We start from the raw sequence: 22,104 nt of genomic DNA on the forward strand, positions 1-22,104 counted from the left end.
CAGCCGGAATCTCGGCCTCCCCGAGAGTGGAGAAGTGGGGGTCTCTTCTCTTAGCTGGCTTGAGGAATGCCATAGCTGGTTAGTTTGATTTTTCTTCCTGTATCAGCATCAAGACGGTTGTGTCTTTACTGAAGGAGAACATTGAGTTTCCCCCAAGAGGCTTAGCGATCTCTCAGTTACAGCGGCGTACCAGGTGAGAGAACACTCAGGCTGGCCTCGAACTCACTGTTCATCTCAGCCTTGAACCCTTGACCCCCCCCCTGCCCAGGCCTCTGGCCTGCTGGGATGGCATGTGTCACCACACCTGGCCCCACTTCTAGCTTTTGCTTTGGAGTGAGAAGTTGGAGACTCTCCAGAGGTCACTGTAGGATTGTTGATTGACCTACTTCAGTGCTGTTGTGTCTCTGGTGTTAGGAGGCCCAAGGAGAAAAAGGAGGTTCAGGGAGTGGCCGGTCAGCAGGTCAATAGAACACACACGTTTATAGATGAAGTCCACAGTCTTTGAGTGGTGTGGGTTACGGTACCCCAGAACAATTGCAATAGAGGCATCAAGCTCTCCATAATAAGATGATAATGGAAACGCTTGAAATATTGTGGGAATTACCAAGTGGGGCATGGAGACTCAGCCTAAGTACATGCTGTTGGGAAAACTCCCTGTGGATGAGGTGGATACAGTGCCGTGGCCTCAACCTGCAAAAGACGTGGGGTGTGAGGAGCAGAGTGGGGGGTGAGGCATGCCTGGGTGGTACCATGCAGCTTGTCTTCTTCCTCAAGTTCAGGGCCTTTGTTGGGAGTGGAGAGACAGGGCACACAGCCCCGCTGGGTGAATTGACCTTGTGAGTGTAGTCGGTGCCACAGTAGCGCATTTAACACTGCTCGGGAACTCAGGGAGTAGGTGCATTTGCTTGACTCCAGTAGAAAAATGCAGGCTGACTGCTCTGTCCTGGCCACTGTTGGCTTTCTGAGATGGTGGTGTGTTCCTCTGTCGGGCCCACACTATATAGTTTTTCATCAGTAGTTTCGTTTTTACACAGAGAGCTGACTGGATATTCAGCCAAGTGTTGAGATGACTCTTAGCCCTCTCTGAGCCCGGACTCTCCTCCAGAGGTGGCTGGCAGCCCATGTCACTCCAGCTGCCAGACTGAGTGGTCTGCTAACTGTGGTGGGGGGGGGCGTCTCTGCCGACCACCCACGCCCCGCCTCCTGCTCACAGGACATGCTGAAGAACACGGCCAAAGGACACCCCGACAGGCTGCCCCTTCAGATGGCACTGACGGAGCTCGAGACCCTGGCAGAGAAGCTGAACGAGAGGAAGAGAGATGCTGACCAGCGCTGTGAAGTCAAACAGATAGCAAAAGCCATAAATGAAAGATACCTGAACAAGGTCGGAGAGGGTTTTCTCGGCCCTTTCATGCTAACGAGCCAGGGTTACAGTCTATTAACTACTAGGGTAACTCCCTCTGCTCAGCGGGCTGTGGTGGGTAGGGCCAGGAATGCCTGGGATTGCATGTAAAACCTTGACCTCTGCCCACTTGTTTTCTCAGGAAAGGGGATCATAGACTTGGTAGCTCCTCATTTGGATCCAAGAACCCCCAAAAGGTTAAGAACAACAACTCTTAGCTTTAGTTTCAAAATCCCGTATTTTGTTACAGATAGCTGTTTGTATTCACCAGTGCTGCTGAGCTGTCTGTACCCCAAAAATATGCCCTCCTTGGCTGGGCTGTTTGGACTTCCTCTGTACAGAAGGATTTCTTGCAGAACACCATTGACCTTCATAGGCTTTCACATGTTTGTTTAAGGCCCTGTCTGTGGGAAGGAGTCAGTCTACATGCAGGAGCCGTGCTCATTTGTATGGTGTTATTCATTGTTATTAATGCCACATTCATTTTCTCCTCGGTGGGGGAGATGTCCTGCTTGACGATGACATCCAGGTGGCTTCCTGCTGAGGAGTTATGGCTGTGCATTTTGAGAGGCAGTTCTCCGATTTCTCAATGACTGAAAGTTTTTGGATGGAGAATTACAGTCGGCTATGCTCTTGATATAGTTTGTATCATTTCAAGTTGAGCATCTCCGTGGTGCTTGGTGTGAGAGTGTACTGGATAGGAAGGCATATGGACTGCAGCCTGGAAGCACCTGACCTTGATCCCGTGCACAGGCCACGAAAGGCCCCGTGATGACATTGGCTTCTAGCCGGTTTCTGAGAGCTAGGCAGTCAGGTAGTAGGCTAGGCTCAGAGGTGGGCCAAAGGTGCTGTTTCCTGTTATGAGCACAAAGTGACATCCCATGGCACTGATCTGTGTAGAGCATCCTTACAGGAACTGATGTCTCTGGTTCAGTGACACACAGAGTGGCTATTGGTGAAATTATTAAGGCCACTCCACGTAGTTAAAAGGGAGGTTTATTTAATGGCGTAACTTACAAATGAAGGGATAGGTAGGTTGCAGGTTCTGTGATCTCCTCGGTCTACCTCTAGCGTCCACGGTCCAAGAAGGAAGAGAGCGGCGCATTCCAATCTCGGGTCTTCAGGGCCCTCCCTCAGCCCCGCCTTGTAGGCGTGATAGTTACCCAAGCCTCAATGGGGGGTTGGAACTTCCAGACCAAAGCTGGAATGGCTACCCACTACAAGTGGCAGACGATAGGAAACCGGATACAGCCCCTGGGGGATGTTGCTCAGTGGTGGAACACTTGGCGGGTTGCGTGGACGTCCTGTGTTCAATCACTGATGGCGGTAAAACAACATCAGCAAATCAGGTCTAGATACAGACTCACCTTTCACCCCCAGTGCTGATGTCGATAAGACATGTGGTTTAAAGTCACACACTGAGCCCGGTCGCTTCCCTGTGAGGAGAGAGCAGGAGCTATGGGCCCTTCTTACAGAGACTGAGTCCTAAAGCATGGACACTATGAGGTTGTGTATTTTGGGAGTCCCCCTCCCCTTCTCCTTTGCGTGAACCCAGAGGTAGTGACTGTGTTGGTGTCCTTTTGAACACGCAGCTCCTCAGCAGTGGAAACCGGTACCTCATTCGCTCCGATGACGTGATCGAAACGGTTTACAACGACAGGGGAGAGATCATCAAGACCAAAGAGCGCCGGCTCTTCATGCTGAATGACGTGCTCATGTGTGCCACTGCCAGCTCACGGTAAGAACAAGCCCAGGTCACGGGTCGTCGGCCTTAGAGTGACAGGCCGTGTCCATCGGAGAACGAGAGAGAGGCTGCGTTCAATCCCTCACCTGAACTGCACTGAGCTGTGGCCAAATTCAGTACCTTAACGAAAGGAAACTCATTGCAAGCTTTTTGTACCATCATCATCATCATCATCATCATCATCACCATCATCATCATCATCAGTAGTAGTAGTAGTAGTAGTGTTAGCATTAATTTTATTATTATGCCTTGCTGAGGGTGGAATCCAGAGCGTTATACACAGACCAATCTGGGACTGAGTTGTTGAGGGTCAGTGGGTCTGCTGGTGGAAATCAGGTGCGTCCAGGTGAACTCAGGTAGGCTGGTGCTGGAGCTGGCCCTGCATTGCGCCCCCTGACCTCCCTTGTCCCCTGTGGCTCTTCACTGTCATTTAGCTGACTCTAAGTATACTTCGGATGGGTGTTTTCCAGCGTGTTTCCATTTGGTCTATCCCCACTTAGTCCCCGTGAGTTCGGTCGCTCAGTTGGGCATCAGGACGGTTCCCCCAGCACAAAGCTACTGTGGGGAAGCTGAGGGAGTCTGGGAGGGTAGGATCCTCGCGGGTTGATGTGGAGCCAGCTCCGGTAGCGGGTGAGAGGCTTCTGCCAGCCTCGCAGGAGCCGTCGGTGAGCCTTTGGTAATGCACCGTGGTCTAGCCAGGAGTGCCTGCACCGTGAAGGTGCGTGGCACCGCATCTGGGCTGTCCTTCCTGGAGAGCAGGCTGGGAACCGCGCAACCGCGCACCACCATCACATGACACTTTATTGTCCACCATCACCCTTGTGAGTAGGTGGCCGCCCTCCTCCCACTACCGCAGAGTTCCGGTAGAGAGGATATGTGGGTGACACTTGAGAGCCAGAGTCACCCCACTTGCTAATGAAGGGCACTGACCATGAGGGTCAGGCTGGCCATGCAGAAGCCGTCTGGAGCACCCTCAGCAACATGGCCATCACTGTGCCTGTGCGTAATCGCATGAGCTGTGGGCTCGGCTGCTGTTTGGTCATGGTTGTTTGTGTTTCTCTGTGTTTGTGTTCCATGTTATGGTAGGAAGAAGAGAATACATAGGTTTTTGTTTCACTTCTGTATGCCCAACAAATGCCTCAGTCATGGAGTATGGGATGTGACTTAATTTTATTAATTGATTATAATGTAGCCGTTTAAGGGTAAAGGGGAAGCTGGAGGCAACCCGGATGGAGCTATCAGAGAACATCTCTGCACACTTGGGACACTTTGTCCCGACTCCTCAGACATGGTTGCTGTGAGTTCTCAGGTTCTGAGTGAGATTGTGGAGAGGATTTTGTTTGCCCATCCTGCTGAAGGCCTTAGCTGGAGGCCTTAGCTGGAGCCAGTGACTGCTGTTTGCAGGGGGATCCTGAGTGCCTTGGCAGTTAAACTGTTGCTCAGGGATACGTGAGGGATGGGAGGCATAGGAACTTGGCCCCGTGGTCACCCGTAAAGTAACAGCCTTCTGTTTGTTCTAGGACCTCACACGAAAGCCATGCTGTGATGAGCCAGAGGTACCTGCTCAAGTGGAGTGTCCCTCTAGGACACGTGGATGTGATCGAGTACAGCGGTAGTTCTGGCGCCGGGGAGCACAGGCACCATGCCGCACACGCGCCTGAAAGCCTGGCCGTGGTGGCCAATGTGAAGCCACGTAAGTGACGGTGCTGTCCACTTTCCAGGGAGCTGTGGGCAACATGAGCTCTGAGCCTGGCCCTCATTTCCCCCCTGGAGCCGGGGTGGTACATCTGTTGGGACATCAGTCTGCTGCCTTGGTCGGTCTGTCTATCTGTCTGTCTGACATGATGGAGCTCTGTCTCTGCATTGCATTGGCTACAAGGTGTCAGAAGACCTTGGGCAGGCTCTGCTCTGTGCTGGCTGGCTCCTCGTTTCTTCAGTTCCCCATGGGGAGCTCGTGCACGTGGCCTTCACAGTGAAGTGGGAGGGATGGCGGTGCTTTGGGAATGGCTCGGCACTGCACAGTAGTTGGGATTGCTAGTACCAGTCATGGTTTGGACTGGAGCTTTTGATCTGAGAGCAGGAATCATTGCCTTCTCCTCCTCTTCCGTTTTAATCCTAACTAAAGACTAGCTAGATTTAATGCAGTGGTTGACCCCAGCCTCTGGACCAATTAAACCGCAGTGAATGGGAAACTGTCCATAAACCTTAATAAGCATTAACCTTTCAGATTAATTTGTTTTTGACACATCCAGAAGCATGAAGGCAGGCATTGAAACTCAGCCTTTCTGGATGGGCATGAGCATTTAGGAGAGGATGGAGCAATGAATGTCTGGCCTAATCCTCTCGTCTTTTCTAATTCCCAGAATGTTAACAGTGTGGTCATCTGCCTCGGAGGCTAGTTCTCTGAACATAGTATCAGTTAGTAGACTCTTGAATGCTGACTGTAAGTTGTACCCCCCACTTAAAGCAGCATTTACCTAGACTCTCCACTAGACTTGAAATACCCAAGAGTATCCTAGAGCACCATGATGGATTACAGACAGATGAGCAGTGTGAGGAGGGAAGGGAAGAATGGAGGGGGAGGGGGTGCAGGAAGAGAATGATTTTCCAAATTGTCACGGTTCATTGGAATTGAATATATCTTTCTAAGTGGTCTCGAGAATTCCCTTAGATTATGCAGGAGTGTCGATTGCAAGTGGTGGTGTATCTCTGAACAGATGACTGTGTTTAATATTGCTGTCAGTGTTAAAGTGTGTTAGTAGCTGAGATTGCTCCTCAGTGTCCAGACGGCTATTGATAATTCTGATCATCTGTGGACACACAGACTTACATTTTCCTATCATCTTTCTATTGATGACTTGTACGAAGCAAATGCAGAATGGGGTTTGAATCAGTAAGAAACATTAAGAGAAAGTATAAAGCAGGATGATTTGACCAGCTCCTGTGGACGGAAGAACCAGAAAGGGATTCCTTTTATTGGAGGCCTGTGTGTTGCAGTGACCTCTCCGTACCAACTACTGTGCAGTGCTGACGCATCCCGGAGCGCCCGCCTTCTCTCTCCCACTTCACCGTGAAGGCTATGACAGGAGCTAAACGGGAAACTGAAGGGAAGAGGAGCCAGCTCGGAGCTGAGCTTGCCCACTGCCTGAGGATGAGGTGTGGGGTAGGACGCTGAGTGTGGAACAGCTAAGGGGAGCTGCTCCACAGGAGAGGGGAGCTGTCCTCATTCCGAGCTCAGGATCGCTGCCGTTCTGTCTTGTTAAGAGGAATTTGGAGAGTCCTTGGAGACATGCAGATTGCCCTTCGCAGGCACGTGTTGGTTTTGTGTCGTTAAGACAGCACTGAGTAAAAGCCGTTTCTTGGGGCGTCCTTTTACACCCTCTCCGACAGGGAGACGGTTGTGCTGTCTTGTAGAGATTTGCTGTCTGCTCACTGTGGATGGACCCACGTCTTGGCACAGCGTGTCTCATCTTGCTGCTGCTGATATTGATGGTGGAATACCATGCCCTTTGAGGTGGTAACTTAGTGGGTGGGTGACTTCATCTGTTCATTTCTCCCTTGGTTTGCCGTTCCTTACCCCCAGCTTTACAGCATGCCATGTAGAAGGCATCCGTAGGACAAATTAAAGAGCACTGCCATTTCCAGTGGGCGTTGCGGTTTAATGAAGCATTGTTCTTCGCGTTTATTTATTAGAAGCCCGCGACGAGCCATACACCGAGTCCTGTGAGCCACGAGCGAACCTGGCACCGGCCAGGCTGTCCCGACACACAGAGGCTGCACTGTGTGATGACGCATCCCGTAATAGAAGCAGGAATAAAGGCTTTGGCAGATAAAAGGGAGACTGTGTTCTCAGAAACAGTGCCTTTAAAACTAGCTGCCGGGAAGACATGGGGCTCATGCAGATGGAGGTGGGCACCCTGACTGACCCTGGCACGGGTGCCCTCAGCTCTACTGGCCTGGGTACTCCTGAAGGAGCCATGGTTCTGGGGCAGCTGTGGAAGTCCAGCCAGCCCTGGGGTCCGTGGGAGACTGCCCCTGAGCTGCGGCTTCAGTCTTAGGAACATAGGACTGGAAAAGGCCCAAGTTATCCTCTTGCTGCTTGGGACTCAGTGCGTCTTCATCTGAGTGGTACGCATAGCAGTGAGGACGAAATCTCAAAGGGCAACATGAGTGCTGTGCTTCCCAGACTGTACTCGCCCACTTGCTGAGGTTTAATTGTAGGCCACGTATGTCTAAAATGTTCCATGTAATGCTCTGGTACACATGTGTAAAGTGACATGCATCGTGCAACCAAGTTGGTTAGCCAGTCATCACCATCAGCAGGTACCGGTTTACTTTTCTTCTCTCTAGGCATTTCGGATGTAACGCTGGTCAGAGCCTGACTGACCTGAGTTTGACCTCTGCTGCTTCCACGGCGGAAGAGAGAGTCCACTCTCCTTCAAGTTGTCTTGTGTGCATGCAGGCCTCAGTGATGGAGTGTTCTCCTGCATTTGAGAGGTTTGCTGCCAGGCAGTGGTGGCACACGCCTTTGATCTCAGCATTCTGGGGGCAGAGGCAGGTGGAGCTCTGTGAGTTGGGCCCAGCCTGGTCTATAGAGTTCCAGGACAACCAGAGCTACACAGAGAAACCCTGTCTCATAAACACAGAGAGAGAGAGAGAGGGAGGGAGGGAGGGAGGGGAGGGGAGGGGAGGGGAGGGGAGGGGAGGGGAGGAGAGGGAGAAAGTCTGCTCTTGCTGTAGCAGACAGCATGCTTGCTGGCCTATCTAACTAACACTAGATACTGGGAAAGGGCTGAACTGGGTTTATCCAGATTCGTCTCATAGCAGGGTCAGCCTGTCCATAGGATCAAATGAGCTGCCCTCCAGCCTGCCAGTCAGTCACGCCAGCACCAGGCTGAGCTGGTCTCAGGATGGAGGTGTCCCTGAGTCTTGCTCTCCTACTTCCTTCAGAGTCTGGGCTCTGTGTGCTCTTTTCCCTCCCCTCGGGCTTGCTGTCTTGGGGCACTCGGAGGAGCTAGGTAGACGTTCTCATTCTCATTGAAATCACAGGACTTTTGTGCTGTTTGAATGACTGTAACATTCAGTTTGGGGAGCTGAGTCTGTTGTTGTGTGTTGGAGGCAGAGTGTGGGTGTCACTGCCTAGCAACCAGTGCTGGGAAAGGGTGAGGCTGTGCCAGCAGAAGCAGCAAGGAGCTGCCCCTGCACAGCTCCAGGCACCCAGAAAACAGGCTCCCGTTGCGGGCAGGGCACGAGTGTTAGTCTCATTGAGTTTCCATGATAAACTGCACATAGAGAGAGGCTTGGGAACCAGTGAACTGGGCTCCTCCAGGAACCCATGGGTTGGGTTAAGTGTTGAGATTCCCCTGAAATTACTTTGCAAAGTGTGTCCTTTTCTGGGGCAGTTTAAAAGGTTTTGCTGACTTTTCAGGCTGTGGCTCATTATTGGGAAGACAGATTATGAACGGTCTGTTGGGATGCTGCTGCACACTAACCTGCCCTCTGCACACTGTTGATACTACAACAGAAGCAGGTCCTAGGTGGTTAGTTTATACTGGTTTATCTAGCATATGGTCCACAGGGAACCCGGGGGCTCGGTATCTATGACCTCACCTGACTCTGGTCCTCCTCGCCCAAGTAAGAACACATCCCCTGGTGCTGCTTATTATGAAATGTTACTATATTAACATACTTATGTCAGATAATATGATAACTTGACATCTGACTTCAAAATATAATAATTGAACAAGATCCTCAGTATTTCCGTCTCCTTGAAAATTGTCATTCAACTTTTGGTTAACACATTGTAATTATAAATGTTTGTGGGACCCAGTGTGACAGTTCAGGACTGACATACATCCTGGCTGAGTCTCTGAGTACTTAATGCTACCATCTCCTAGTCACTGCTCTGTGTTTGGGGCTTCTTGTCATCTTTCTTCCCGTTATCCATGGGTTGTTGTAAACTGTAGTCACACTGTACTGTGTAGAACTTAATATTTGAGTCTTCAGTCCCTCTTCAGTCTCCCGCCCCTAGCCTCTGAAGTAACTAGTCTGTATTTGGACCCTCTGCTTGCCTTCCTCCCATGGTGTTTATCTTTCTGTGTCCGTCTTAAGCCATTTAGCACAATGTGCTCCAGTTCCATCCGTTTTGCTACAAATGACGGGGCTCCATACTCTGTGTCGTCGGATGCAATTTCCATTGTGTGTGCGCCACTCCTTGCCCGTTCTGTCTGCTGATGGGCACCTCGGCTGCTTCTGTGTCTTGGCACTTTTGGGAAGTGCCGAAGCCAGCACCGGTCTGTGTGACATGCTGACTTGATTTCCCTTGGATAGATACTCAGGGTAGGGTAGTTAGAGCATATGGTAGGTTTGCCTGGGCCTTTCTGGGGAGCCTCCGTGCTGTTCTCTGTGCAGGCTGTACTAATAATCTACACTCCTGTCGGTGCCGCCAGTAATTCCCTGTTCTCCACCTTCTCACCTCTATTTGTTACTTATTTTTTGATGATAGCCATTTTCACTGGTGTAAGGTGACGTGTAATCTGGTTTGCCTTTCTGCGGTGATTAGTGATGTGGAATTCTTCTTTGTGGACTCATTGGCTGTTTGTGCATCTTATTTTTTAGGAATGTCTATTCAGATTATTGGCCCATTTCTAATTGGATTAATTGGATTTTTGTTACAGATGGTCTAGATGTTAGTCCTTGTCACATGATTAGTCTGCGGCATCTTTTGTCTTCTATCAGTTGGTTGCTCTTTTTGCTGTGTAGAAACTTCTCCGTTTGGAGCCCCTGTGGTACTAGACTAGGCCCTCTGGATAGGCGAGACAGTTGTTTAGCTTGAACGGTTTAGGGGGCCCCAGGTAGTGGGATCAGGACCCGTCGCTGGTGCATGAGCCGGCTTTTTGGAGCCTAGTGCCTATGGTGGGACACTTTGCACAGCCTTGGTGCAGGGAGGAGGGGCCTGGACCTGCCTCAATTGAATGTGCCAGTCTCTGCAGCTCCCCATGGGAGACCTTGCCTTGGAGGAGGTAGGAATGGGGGGTGGGTTGGAAAGAAGGCTGGGGGACGGGAGGAGGGAGGAGAGGGGAATCTGTGGTTGGTATGTAAAATGAACAGAAAATCTCTTAATAATAAAAAAAATTTAAAAAGAAAAGAAACTTCTCAGTTTCATATAATGCCTATTCTTCTGTTTTTGTTATCTGTGCTTTTGGGGTCATGTGTAAAATCCCCTTGTCAAATAGTTCTGGAAAAGCTAGTTATTCACATGCGGGAGGTTGGTCTAGTCAGAAAATTCAGGGTGTAAGCTGAATGGAATCTTCTGTGACAGACAAGGAAGGGACTGTGTGGCTAAGTTACCAGCAAGGACGTGTACAGTAACCTACAGTAACCTACAGTAACCCCCTCTCAGGCCTGTGTGGCTAAGTCACCAGCAGGGACGTCTACAGTAACTACAGTAACCTACAGTACCCCCCTCTCAGTGCACACAGAAGCCGACTCTGAACCCCGGTGTTTGCTCTCAAGAGCAGTTAGGTTTGAGAAGCCTGACCCCGGGGAAGTGGCCCCGTGGGAAGGGGAGGATAGGGACACAGACTGGAGTTGGTTGCTATGCCTGAGGATAGCAATTCCTCCCAATTCCTGCTGATTCTCTGGAGCCCTGGGAAAGTCAGGTGGAGTTCTGGGGAAAAAATGTTTGCCTGGAGATGAGATGGGTGGCAGCTCCCAGGGACAGCACGTGGGAGCCTGTGGTGACTCACGGCTGACTGCTTCCCGTCACACCTGCTCCCTGCATCCTCCACTTTACAGCCCACCCCCGGTAGAACAGCCTTGTCTGGGCCTGGGAACCCTCTGCCCCTGACATCCCTCCGCCAGCATCAGAGAGATTTCAGCTTCCAGACTCGCCGAGGGGTCATGTTTGCGTCCGTACTCCCACCCAGGTCATTGTAGACGTCCTTGCTGGTGACTTAGCCACACAGCCCCTTCCTTGTTCCACATAAGATTCCACTCCGCTTACACCCTGAATTTTCTAACTAGTTCTAAGGATTTCCATAGAAACAGGGAGTGGGGGGGGAAGGGCAGGGCCCGTGAGAAAGCCAGGGAAAGATGTGGAGCTATTGTGTGCCGACCACAATAGAGAATCGACCCATAACATCTAAAATACTCAGAATCTGTCACCAGGTAGCTGGAAGCCAGCGCTGACCCATTTTCCGGTTGTGTATTTTTACGTGATGGAGTCCGGGCTGGAAAACAAGAAGTTCTTTCCTGCGGGGCAGCAGCATTTGAGAGCCGCTGTGCTCCATCCGAGGTCTGTGCAGCTGGTAGTTTTTGCCGTGAGCAGAGGTGCTCTGGCTTGCTGCCCGGCATTGGGATCTTCCATAGTGGCTTCCTGTTCTTCTTCTGTGTCCCCAGTGTCTGCCGCTCATGCTCAGGTGCCACTTGGTACATTTTCCTGTGCAGGGCGGAGGCGGACACACCCTTGTTGTCTCAATATAAAGGTCTTTAATTCACCTAGAAGAAAGTCGCCTCCCTTCCTGCCCCAGATTCACATCAGTGATGGTGCATGTGGGTGTGTGCGCACACACACAGTTTTTCTTTTCTTTTTTCTTTTAAAAAGTTGTTTTTTTTAAGCCGAGGAGATGGCTCAGTAGGTAAAGCTCTTGCTGTGTAAGCTGGAGCCACAGTGCAGACCCATTGTCTCTTCCCTGAGTGGGTAGGACACGGTTGGCTGTGTCTCCATGTTTCTTCTCCTCCTCCGAGGGTCTCCAGGTGTCTGTGAGGTAAAGTGAGCAGCCTTACCTCAGATCCCTCTGTTTCCTATCCACGTCTCCCCTCCTCCCGGGGTCTCTCTGCTCAGGTGTGACAGACCAGCCGCCACTTTTACGACCAGGATACTCTTGAGTAGGGAGAAATGAGAACTATTAGCTAGAAAGAGACACGTAGATGATGAGAGGAGAGACAGAAACACAGGATAGCCTCGGGAGGGCCTGGGTCAAAACCCACCAGCCCTGAACTTTATTCCAAAGGGCTTTTTATCACAGTGCCAAGGGGAGGGGCAAAGACCTCCCCCTTGCAAGTTACAGCCAAGTGTAGACCCTTCCAAACACCTGGTACTCAGGCCCATGGTCCAATCATCCTCTTTTAGCAGACCTGCTGGGCAAAGCCACCAGGAAACCCAAATGGGCTCCAACACTCAGGCCTCTGCCCTGACCACCCATCACTTCTCTTCCTTGAAGGGAATGGAGACTTGAGGAAGAGCCTAGATATGGCTTCGGGCTTGAAGGGATCCAAGAAAGGCTGGATTAAGTAGAAAAGTATCCTCTGTTTAAACATGGGGCTCATTCACGTGTGAGTAGGAGGGAGAAATGGTTTCATTCACCTCCAATCACAAATGGCATGTTCTCGACATGCTCAGCTTAGAAACACTTGCCGGAGAGTTGGTATCCGTTCTAGTTTATCACCTTGTTCCCAGAGATGGGAAGTGCCGAGGCTGGAGCAGAGGCCCTTGGCAGCCTGGTGCAGACCTGCCTTCTTAGTGCAGACTTCTGCTCTCTGGCGTTTGTCCTGGCATGACGGCCCAGGGTGTAACTGTGACAGGTGTGGACACTTGTCCTCCAAACCAAGGAGTTTCTCCTGTAAGGGCTCATCAACTGAACACCAGTATAAATAAAACTATACTAGTTTTGGGGCTAAAACTAAATATGGGTTATGGTTAGACAAAGGTATATAGTGATAGAGAACAGGGCCAAGGAGGGGGTATGACTCTGGGGGGGCGTGTGAGGGAGTTCCACAGGTGATAGTTGTTGTTTTGTGAGCCGTGGAGCTGTTCCTGGCCTGTGGGCTAACTGAAGAGTGTGGTGGGCATCTAAAATGTACCCTGAAATCCTTAGAGCTGCCTACCAAAAATCAAACTCAACGTTTATTAATAATTGTAAAGCTAATGTAATGTAGATGCTGATCAAGAAAGTTAATTTATGGCATTTATGGTATTTATAGTATCACTACAAGCCTGGGTTCACAGTTTATTCTCAAAAGTTTATACCGTGAATGTAACAGATGAGTTGCCAGATAAAAATATTTTGACTTGTAAGCATAATGTAAATATATATATAGTCAGTGTGTGGATCGTAGGTGAATAGGTGTGTGTGCATAGATACACCTAGCACATTTACTTCATCGATTGAATGCATTAGTGATGAATTCAGAGTCACTAGAATTCATCAGTGTTTCATGAAGGAAGGAAACCAAGGTCCTTGCCCCTGGAGTGGTTTAATCAAGAGAGATCCCACGTTTGAGTTTTCTGTTTCTCTCCTTGTCTTCTGTCTCTGGTCTGTGTAGAATTTGTCTGTTATATGAGTCTGAGTCTGTGCCTGCCTGAAGGCTGTCTTGTCTGTTCCTGTCTCTGTGCCCCTCACAAAAGACTCTTGCTCTTGTTTTTTATTGAACAGCGCAGAAAGCATCCCATGGAAAGGAACGAGGGGCAGTTTACAGACATCCTTAACAGTGTTTTACAAGGGATGAAGCTTTGCCTATTGCACATGAACCCTACTGACCTAGATAACAAACAAACAAATGCTATCAGATAATTATCTGTGTGCCGCTTCCAGCCTTTGTGGTGGAATTTATTGCATAAGGTTGCTTTCAACCTATTTGCTGTTTCCAGCATTTATTACCATAACACACGTACGCACACACATTGCCCTCTGGGTCAGGGACATGGAAGAGTAGATATCTTAAGATTAAAGCTATGTATTAACTTGGGTTGTAAAAGTTGATCACATGGGAAACACAAGGCAAGTAAGGACAGTTACCTTGTCCTCTTAAAAGCACATTAAACAAACAGGCTGAGTACACAGCACATATCCATGTTGAGTCTTAAGTAACCTCAAGATGTATTATTAACTAAGCTATGAGGTCTGTGAGGTCTAGGAAGTTCCAGTCTCTCAGAATGCAAGAGATACTTTCATAATAACACATTGCCACAGTTTATTCCTCGTGTGGTTGAACTTCAAGATTCTTGAGAGGCACCTAATTCAAGAATGCATGAAAGGTGATAAAATCAGGTCTATATTCTGGTGGTGTCTTTGACACAGATAGAGTGCTTTGTCCTTAGGGAGACAGTGTGTATTTGAGACACACATATTTATGAAGCCTTTATCATGGGAAGCTTTGACACAGTGACATATTAGACAGAATGAAGGATGGGACAAGCTGTGTGATTCTCAGGACAGAGTGCAGACTGAACTTGCGGACTTCAGTGATCAGAATCACTAAGCTGAAGGTGTTAGCAGCAAACCAGACCCTGAAACCCAGCTGGGCTCTGCTAAGCCTGGGACCCTCGAGGCAGGGCTGTGGCCAGGCAGCCGATTTGCTGAGACCCGAACACCAAGGCCCTGATGCTCTGTTCAGCCCCAATGAATCTGGCTCTGAATCGGCTCTTTCCCTGGCTGGCCCTGAGAAGTTTGATGTGATGATTATGTGATATGGAGGGTGAGAAAGGGACAGGAGGACACCATGCTGGTTTGCAGCATGGGTTTGGAGTGTAGTTCTGAGTGCAGATCCCTCTTACCTCTGTGTGACCTTGGGTAGTTTCCAAGTCAGCTTGGAACCCAAGGAGGCTGAGGGTCTGTTCTCAACACTCACTTAACTCTGGGGTCTAGAGATACAGTATTTGCAAATCTCCCTCCTGTGCCCCCCAAGCCTTCTGTAAGTAGTGGAGCTGGCCTGGCTGTTTGGGGGTTGGCTGGTAAGAACTGACTGTGGACACACAGACAGCAGGGTGCTCATCACCTCCTGACTCAAGTTTATGGAGAGAGCCACTTTTTGGTCCTTTCTAAATGTTTTAACTTCGGGTAAATCCTTAGAGAACTCTATGGTGTTGGATACCTCAGATATTAGAAGTTTGATTCTGATTAAATTTTGTATCTGGGTATTTCTTACTAATAATGATTACATTTAAAATGAGGGGACCTGGGGGACAGCTCCATTGACAGAGTTGCTTTCCTAGCATGCATGAAGCCTTGAGTTTGATACCCAGAACTGTATAATATAGCATGGAGGTGCATGTTACAATCTTCGCAATCCTGACGTAAAGGCAAGAGGACCACGAGTTCAAGGTCAGCCTCAGCTACTTAGGAGTTTGAAGAAAATCTGAAATACATGAAATTCCCTTGTCCGTCTGTCTGTCTGTCTGTCTCTCTCACACAAAATGTTGCTCAAATTGTGAGACATTTTATAAGATAATTCAGCGATGTCTTCTGTCCAGTACACTGTAGTAGCTGGGTACAGACGCGAGTGTCAAAAGAGTCAAATTTGTCAAAGACAGACTGAGAGGTCTGTGGGCAGGTGAAGGCTAGAACACTCGAGGAGTTCAGGGACCTGGGCTGGACCAGAATGAGAACAATGGCCAAAAGCTGGTGGTGTTTGGATATGACAGGACAGTGAGTTCTGTGTCATCCTGAGCATCACAATATACAGTTCTGTGAGGAAAGATACCTCCTGGAAGGCAGATGAAAGGCATCATTCTATACATGTAAAATTATTTCAAAATAGCAGTTAGCAAAGGAATAACTCCCAAATGCTTGAAGCTATTTTTTTTTTTAATTCTAGATCCTCCTCAGATTGAAAAAAAAAACAAAAAACTAAAATTTGTTTTGGTGCCTCCCAAGCAGGAAGTGATTCTTGTCTTTCCTTCACATTTTCAGACAAAGTTTACATGGGGCCAGGGCAGTTGTACCAGGATTTGCAGAACCTACTGTATGACCTGAACGTTGTTGGCCAGATCTCACAGCTAATAGGAAACCTCCGTGGGAGTTATCAGGTAACGCGGCCTCCTGGATGGGATGCTGCTGTGGCTTGCAGATCTGTGAGCGCGGGTTTGTGTCTCAGTTCTCCAGAACTGAGCGCTTGGATGTCTCTAAGGACTAGGTCCAGTGCTGCTTTCTATTGTTTGGGGCAGCATAGCTTTCCTTCATGCTGTAGTACTTATGCCACAGTTATATCTCTGCATGATCAACCCCAACAGATTCGCTTTGTAATTGGACATGAATATGACTGAGTCTCCCTGGGGGTCTTCATCATGTTAGAACTTTGCTTTTTTTCCTTCTCCTAAAAGTGTGTGTAAGCAAAGTGTGCTGGCTCATGCTTGTAAACACCCCCCTTGGCAGGATGAAACAGGAGGATTGCCATGAGTTTAATACCAGCCTGGACTACCTAGTGAGTTCTAGGTCATCCTAGGGTAGAGTGAGACCTTGTCACACGGACAAGGCAAAATGCAATAAAACCTAACAAACATGTTGTGCGTCTCCTTTGTAGAATTTAAACCAGGCGGTAGCCCACGATTGGACATCAGGCTTACAACGACTGATCCTAAAGAAAGAAGAGGAAATCAGAGCCGCTGACCGCTGCAGGATTCAGTTACAGCTCCCGGGGAAGCAAGACAAGTCAGTGATTCAAAACAAAAGTTGAATCGTTCTCTGTCATACGTGCTTTCCGGCTTGGTGATTGCATCACATGGCGGACTGTGCACAGTCATTGTACATGCTAGAGTGCGGTCTGTAAAGGAAACGCTTCTCTTCTCTGGCAGGTCAGGGCGGCCCACGTTCTTTACTGCTGTGTTCAATACGTTTACCCCTGCCATCAAGGAGTCCTGGGTCAGCAGCCTGCAGATGGCCAAGCTGGCACTTGGTAAGACACAGGGTTTACGCTAACTGGGCATGCTCCGTTAAGAAATAGGTGTTTCAGAGTCATCAGAGAGGTCATATGATGATGCATACACCTGGGAGGGTAAAACCAAGGTGGAGAGAGAACTTCTGTGGCTTGGAAGCATAGCTTTAATTGAAAAAATTAAGTTAAACAAGAACATTCCAATTGCTTCTGTTGTGATAAGACATTCTTGTATATTATGTCTATTGAGCATAAGGGCGGGCCCCTGGTTCAGAGCCTGAAATCCTGGCGTGTGTCAGCTTTCAAGCAGCAGGAAGCACACAAACCATGTCAGCCTCTGCGCTAACCCTCCTGTGACAGCTCTAAAAATAAGTCCCATGGTTTTACCGTGGCTAGAAGCGTCTTTTAGAACTGTTTTCGGGTTCTTCTAGTTAGCCTATGTGGGTAGGTAGGGAGATCGATGCATAGATGATAAGGTTGGTAGATGGTAAATGATAAGGAGGTTGGCAAGTTGATAGATAGTAGGTAGTAAGTAGATGGATGATGGGTCGGTAGAGGGTATATGAGAGAGAGATTGATTGATAGACAGTAGGTAATTAGGTAGACAGATGGAGATTGATGGTAGGTAGATGGGTATACAGACTGAAAGATAAGAGGGAGGAAGGGCAGGCAGCAGATCCATCTGTGTATCGTTTGTATAGAATTTATATACACGGATTTCTTACTCAGCTTGCTGGGTAGGCGTATATGTGACATGGAAGTAAGTGCTGGTGTGCGGATAGGTGTGGATGTCTGTGTATGAGATTGATTACCTACCTGTATGTGGGGAGGTGTGTGCATAGGTGTGGATGTCTGCGTATGTGATTGATTACCTACCTGTATGTGGGGAGGTGTGTGCACCCATTTGTGAAATCCTCTCCTAAGTGCAGAAGGTCTGAACTGTCACCTAAGCATGAAACAGAGGTAGGCTGTTGCTGGCCCCTTAGAAAGCAATGGTTAGTGAAAAGAAAAAAAAAAAAAGACTTTTATTGTGAAAGGGAGCCTCCCTGACCGAGCTGAGGACAGGGAAGTAGCTCTTTGTCCCCTCCTGGGTGATTCACTGGGTTGTGTCTCCACAATCCAGGGGATGATCCCTTGTGAAGTAACATGGCAGTAAGCACCCTTCTGTCTTTACTCAAAGCTAAGATGGCCGCTATCTTTAGGAGCAAATTATGTCTTCATGTTTAAGAATTTTTCACTGAGTCTGACCAGCTCAGCTGCTTGAAGGATCCAGGCCAGTCGGGTGGACCCAGCCCGGGATACTGATGCATTCTGTTCAGGAGCGGATCCGAGTGTGAGGCCCCATGACTCGGTGCAGATTAGGCTGCCGCGGTGAGAGTTCACCTCTCCCCGCAACCTCCAGTTAGGGAAAGGCAGTGTTGCTTCCCAAGACAAAATCGTTCTTTGCTCACGCACCTTGGAGCGTTGGGTACAGCTGTTGGGACACGAGGAGGCACTCACGTTCACCCCAGCAGCTCAGCTCTGCTCTCTCTGAATGTGCCCACAGAGGAGGAGAACCACATGGGATGGTTCTGTGTGGACGACGATGGCAACCTAGCCAAGAAGGAGACGCACCCTCTCCTGGTGGGACACATGCCTGTGATGGTGGCCAGGCAGCCAGAGTTCAAGGTGAGGGCCCCGGGCGATACCCGCTTTTGCAGAGGATTTACCTGGGGAACACTGGTGTAGGACCCCGTTACGACGACTGGAGAGGAAATGTATTACCGGTATCGGAGATGCCGTTGCTGGGAGCCCACCCACCGGTGAGGCTCAGCCGCTGCCTGTGTGGCCTGCCGCCGGCTAGGGTTATTGTAGATCACGTGCCCACTGTGCTCCGGCACCTGCCTCTTCTGTGGTGCTCCAGCGTGATCAACAGTCCCTTTCTGTCGAGGGCCGGGGCTCTAAAGCCTTTATCTGCTGATGTGGTGTGCTCCTCCGCTAAAGTGCCCCGAGTGTCTTGTGGACACCCACATATCATCTCAGGCCCCGAGGCCCAGTGCCATTGACAAGGTACTATGCCTTTCTTTAAGAAATAACGTGCCACTGTTATCTCTCTCTTATTCCTGGACTCTGACCCACTTGATGGGGATGGCCTCGTCCATGCCTCAGGTGAGGCACGCTTTTAGAAGCCTCGGAACTCCTGCCCTGCAAACCCACACAGCATGTGTGTCAGGAAGGCCGGTGGACACACCATCAGGTGTCCTGCTCCTGGCTTAGTCCTCCTGGCCGATTTGGCGTGCCCAGCTGGCTTTTGGCATGGTTGAGGGGTTCTAAAGACAACAACACGAAAGACCAAACCTCCTTGGGAATTCACGCCTGCGGAATACACTTGTGAGGCTCACACAGTGGGCTGTAGTGTGCAAGGGCTCAGGCCCGCGCTTCAGCCGACGATGGAAAACATGTTGAACCCACAGCGTTGTGTTCCTTTGTAGATCGAATGCGCAGCTTATAACCCTGAGCCTTACCTAAGCAACGAAAGCCAGCCAGCTTCGCCCTCCTCGGCACGTGGCTTCCTGTGGGTAAGGCTCTTTGCTTGTCTTTAGGGCAGGTTGACAGAGAACTGTCAGGGGAGTTCACCAGAGAGCACCAGGTTAGGTTTCCAAACAGCACCCTTCCTCTGAGGTGTAGACTTAGGAATTAAAATGTTGGCTTTTATTCTTTTTCATCTAAGACTTTTACAGTTGAGTAAGGACCCAAGACTAAGAACTTAAATGCTGTGAGGATAACTTTAGCAGGTCCTCCACTCTAGTGTTTCTCCACGTTGACTTTCCTCCTCTTCCAAAACATTGCTGGCTTTTCACACTGCTGTCTTAGTTAAAATGAATTTGTTCTGCACGAAGTCTAGGCTGTCAGTAGTACTCAATAGCAGTAGCCCAGGAACTTCCCTGGGCCTGGGTCCCTGGCCTCCTTCCTGCCTCTCCCCTTCCCCTCTCAGTATACAACGCTCTAAGTTGACGTCTCTGTTGCAGCCAGTGTGCTCAGAATGGAGGAGCATGGCTAGCTGGTGTTTCAGCACCTAGGGACCAGCAGAGATGCTAAACTCCTTCTGGGTAGTGATTTCCTACTGAGCAGATTTGTAACTGCTGATGCATAATATTTCTTTCTCTCTCTGTCTCTGTCTCTCTTTCTCTATCTCTCTGTCTCTCTCTCTCTCTACCAGGGACTCGATGATTTGGCCTCCTTCCAACAGGGTCAGAGGGGGTTGCTTACTTGTAACATGGAACACATGCAGGAGAGGCAGGGAGGTGTGACAACATGCTCCAGGCTGGAGGGAAGAGAGAGGATCCACTGTACTGGGAACCAGCGGGCTGTCTGTCAGCAGGGGCCAGGCTCCCTCTAGACTGTTAACTGTGGGGAGGATTATAGACGTTCATGGTACTTGTTGCAGAAATCCCGGATCTGCTTGGCGGCACGCAGTGTGCTCTCTGGGATGGCCTGCTTTGGGCTGTGTTCTTTTCGGCTGTCGCCTCCTGAAAGGCTTGTTTTCACTGAGGCTGAGCTCTGTCACACCTTTGCCCCAGCTTACTTAACACTGCCACTAATTTGCTCTTCAGTACTTTACAAAATGAGTGTGTGACTAGGCCCTTACAGTTGTGTAAGGGATGAGTGTCTGGTGTTCAATGTGTATACGTTTACCCTTTGAAAATAAAGTTGTATTCATGTTATTGAAAAATTTAAAAGCCAAATGAAACATGTTGAAAAGAGAAATGGGCTGTTAGGTATCCTTTTACTTCATTCACTTTTTCTGAGTATGATTCACACATAAAAATCGATACCTTCACAGGTCAGGTTTCTGCATATCCAGAATCATGCCTGATCAGAAAATTTAGCAATTCCAGAAGTATGCCTAAGTATGCCTATTCTTATTCTTCCTCCCTCCCACAACCTATCTCAGATCGGAAGCTGTAGCGATCAGATGGGTCAGGTCGCCATCGTCTCCTTTCAAAGTTCCAACCCCAAAGTCATTGAATGCTTCAACGTGGAGTCACGCATCCTGTGTATGGTATACATTCCCGCAGAGGAGTCGAAGCCCCAAGAGTCCGGTGAAGCCGTGGACCCAGAGGCCACAGCCTCGAGAGCGTCCCATGTGCCCACTATCTGCCTGGGCACAGAAGAAGGAAGGTAGAGAATATCCACTGTTTTAGGGATTGTCCTCAGTGCAAGACACGTCAGCTCCCACGTGAAACAGTATGAGCCTAATAGAAGATGCAAGGGGGTTGGGGGTTCCAGGTTACTGTACTCTAAATTTACCAGTCAGCCACACCCATGGCAATTAGTATGGCAAGAGATACAGGGGAAAGCTCTGCTTGCCTCCTGAGTGATTTGTTTTTGTTAATTCTTCTTAGAAATATACTACTACTTCAGTTGTGGAATGAATCAGCAGTATTTTATAGTATAATCATGTGGAACATTGACACTGTTTAATGGCAAATAAGCTAGCATTCCAAAATCTATAGGAAGAAAAGAAACTTTAACCCAGAATTTCTCTTTAAGCTCTAAGAATGAAATCTGAATGGCTGCAGGTGTTGGTTTTTTTTTTTTTTTTTTTTTTTTTTTTTAACGTAGCCACGTGTGTGTTAAGAGCGGGGAGGCAGGCCGCGGGGGAGAGGCATAAAGAGGACGCGTGTCGTTCTCCGACGCCGACTGGTGCCAGGTCTTCTCACGGGGCGCACGTGGGCCTGTTCATGCGTTTTCCTTTTGCAGCATTTCCATCTACAAAAGCAGTCAGGGCTGCAAGAAAGTGAGGCTTCAGCACTTCTACACCCCCGACAAGTCCACGGTCATGAGCCTGGCCTGCTCCCCGCAAGGCCTGTACGCGGGCCTGGTCAATGGGTCAGTGGCCAGCTACACCAAGGCTCCAGGTAACGACCCACACTCAGCCCTGACCCTGGACTAGGCGTCCGTCTCACCTCCTCCCATGGTGCTTGTCACCCCTGCTTCCAAACCCGTGTGACTTGCTCCTTCCCAAAAAGACACTGATGGGCACATGGGACGTTTTTTTCTAACGTTGGCTGCCAGGGGCTTCTTCCTGCTCCACCGTGCAGACCAGCCTTGAAGGCCCACCCTAGTGCTCTTGGACACCCTAGACTCTCGCTGCTCTCCTGAGGCTTCCTCCATCACTCAAACCCACTTTCCCATGGAGACGGGGGTTGATCGCCATCCAGGGTTGGCTTCTCTGTCTGTGATCCTTCCCTATGGCACTGCTGTATCTGCCCTCACAGAGTCTCACACACTGAGCCCGATCCTTACCACCTCAGAAGCGCTC

The 22,104-nt window shown here is 49.4% G+C and overlaps 1 protein-coding gene across 1 annotated transcript in view; it reads left to right on the plus strand.

The window, feature by feature from the left end:
• Positions 1-22,104, plus strand: part of Arhgef10 (Rho guanine nucleotide exchange factor 10) — a 91,460-nt gene that overhangs the window by 47,787 nt on the left and 21,569 nt on the right. Inside the window, 10 exon segments of the mRNA XM_052751763.1 lie at positions 1,214-1,384; positions 2,995-3,140; positions 4,667-4,839; positions 15,839-15,954; positions 16,449-16,576; positions 16,720-16,820; positions 18,346-18,467; positions 19,271-19,357; positions 20,734-20,960; positions 21,543-21,700. Of these exon segments, the coding sequence (XP_052607723.1) occupies positions 1,214-1,384; positions 2,995-3,140; positions 4,667-4,839; positions 15,839-15,954; positions 16,449-16,576; positions 16,720-16,820; positions 18,346-18,467; positions 19,271-19,357; positions 20,734-20,960; positions 21,543-21,700 (1,429 nt within the window).

This window comes from Peromyscus californicus, unplaced genomic scaffold, assembly GCF_007827085.1.
Source record: "Peromyscus californicus insignis strain IS unplaced genomic scaffold, ASM782708v3 Scaffold_23__1_contigs__length_62951481, whole genome shotgun sequence".
Lineage (NCBI taxonomy): Eukaryota > Metazoa > Chordata > Mammalia > Rodentia > Cricetidae > Peromyscus > Peromyscus californicus.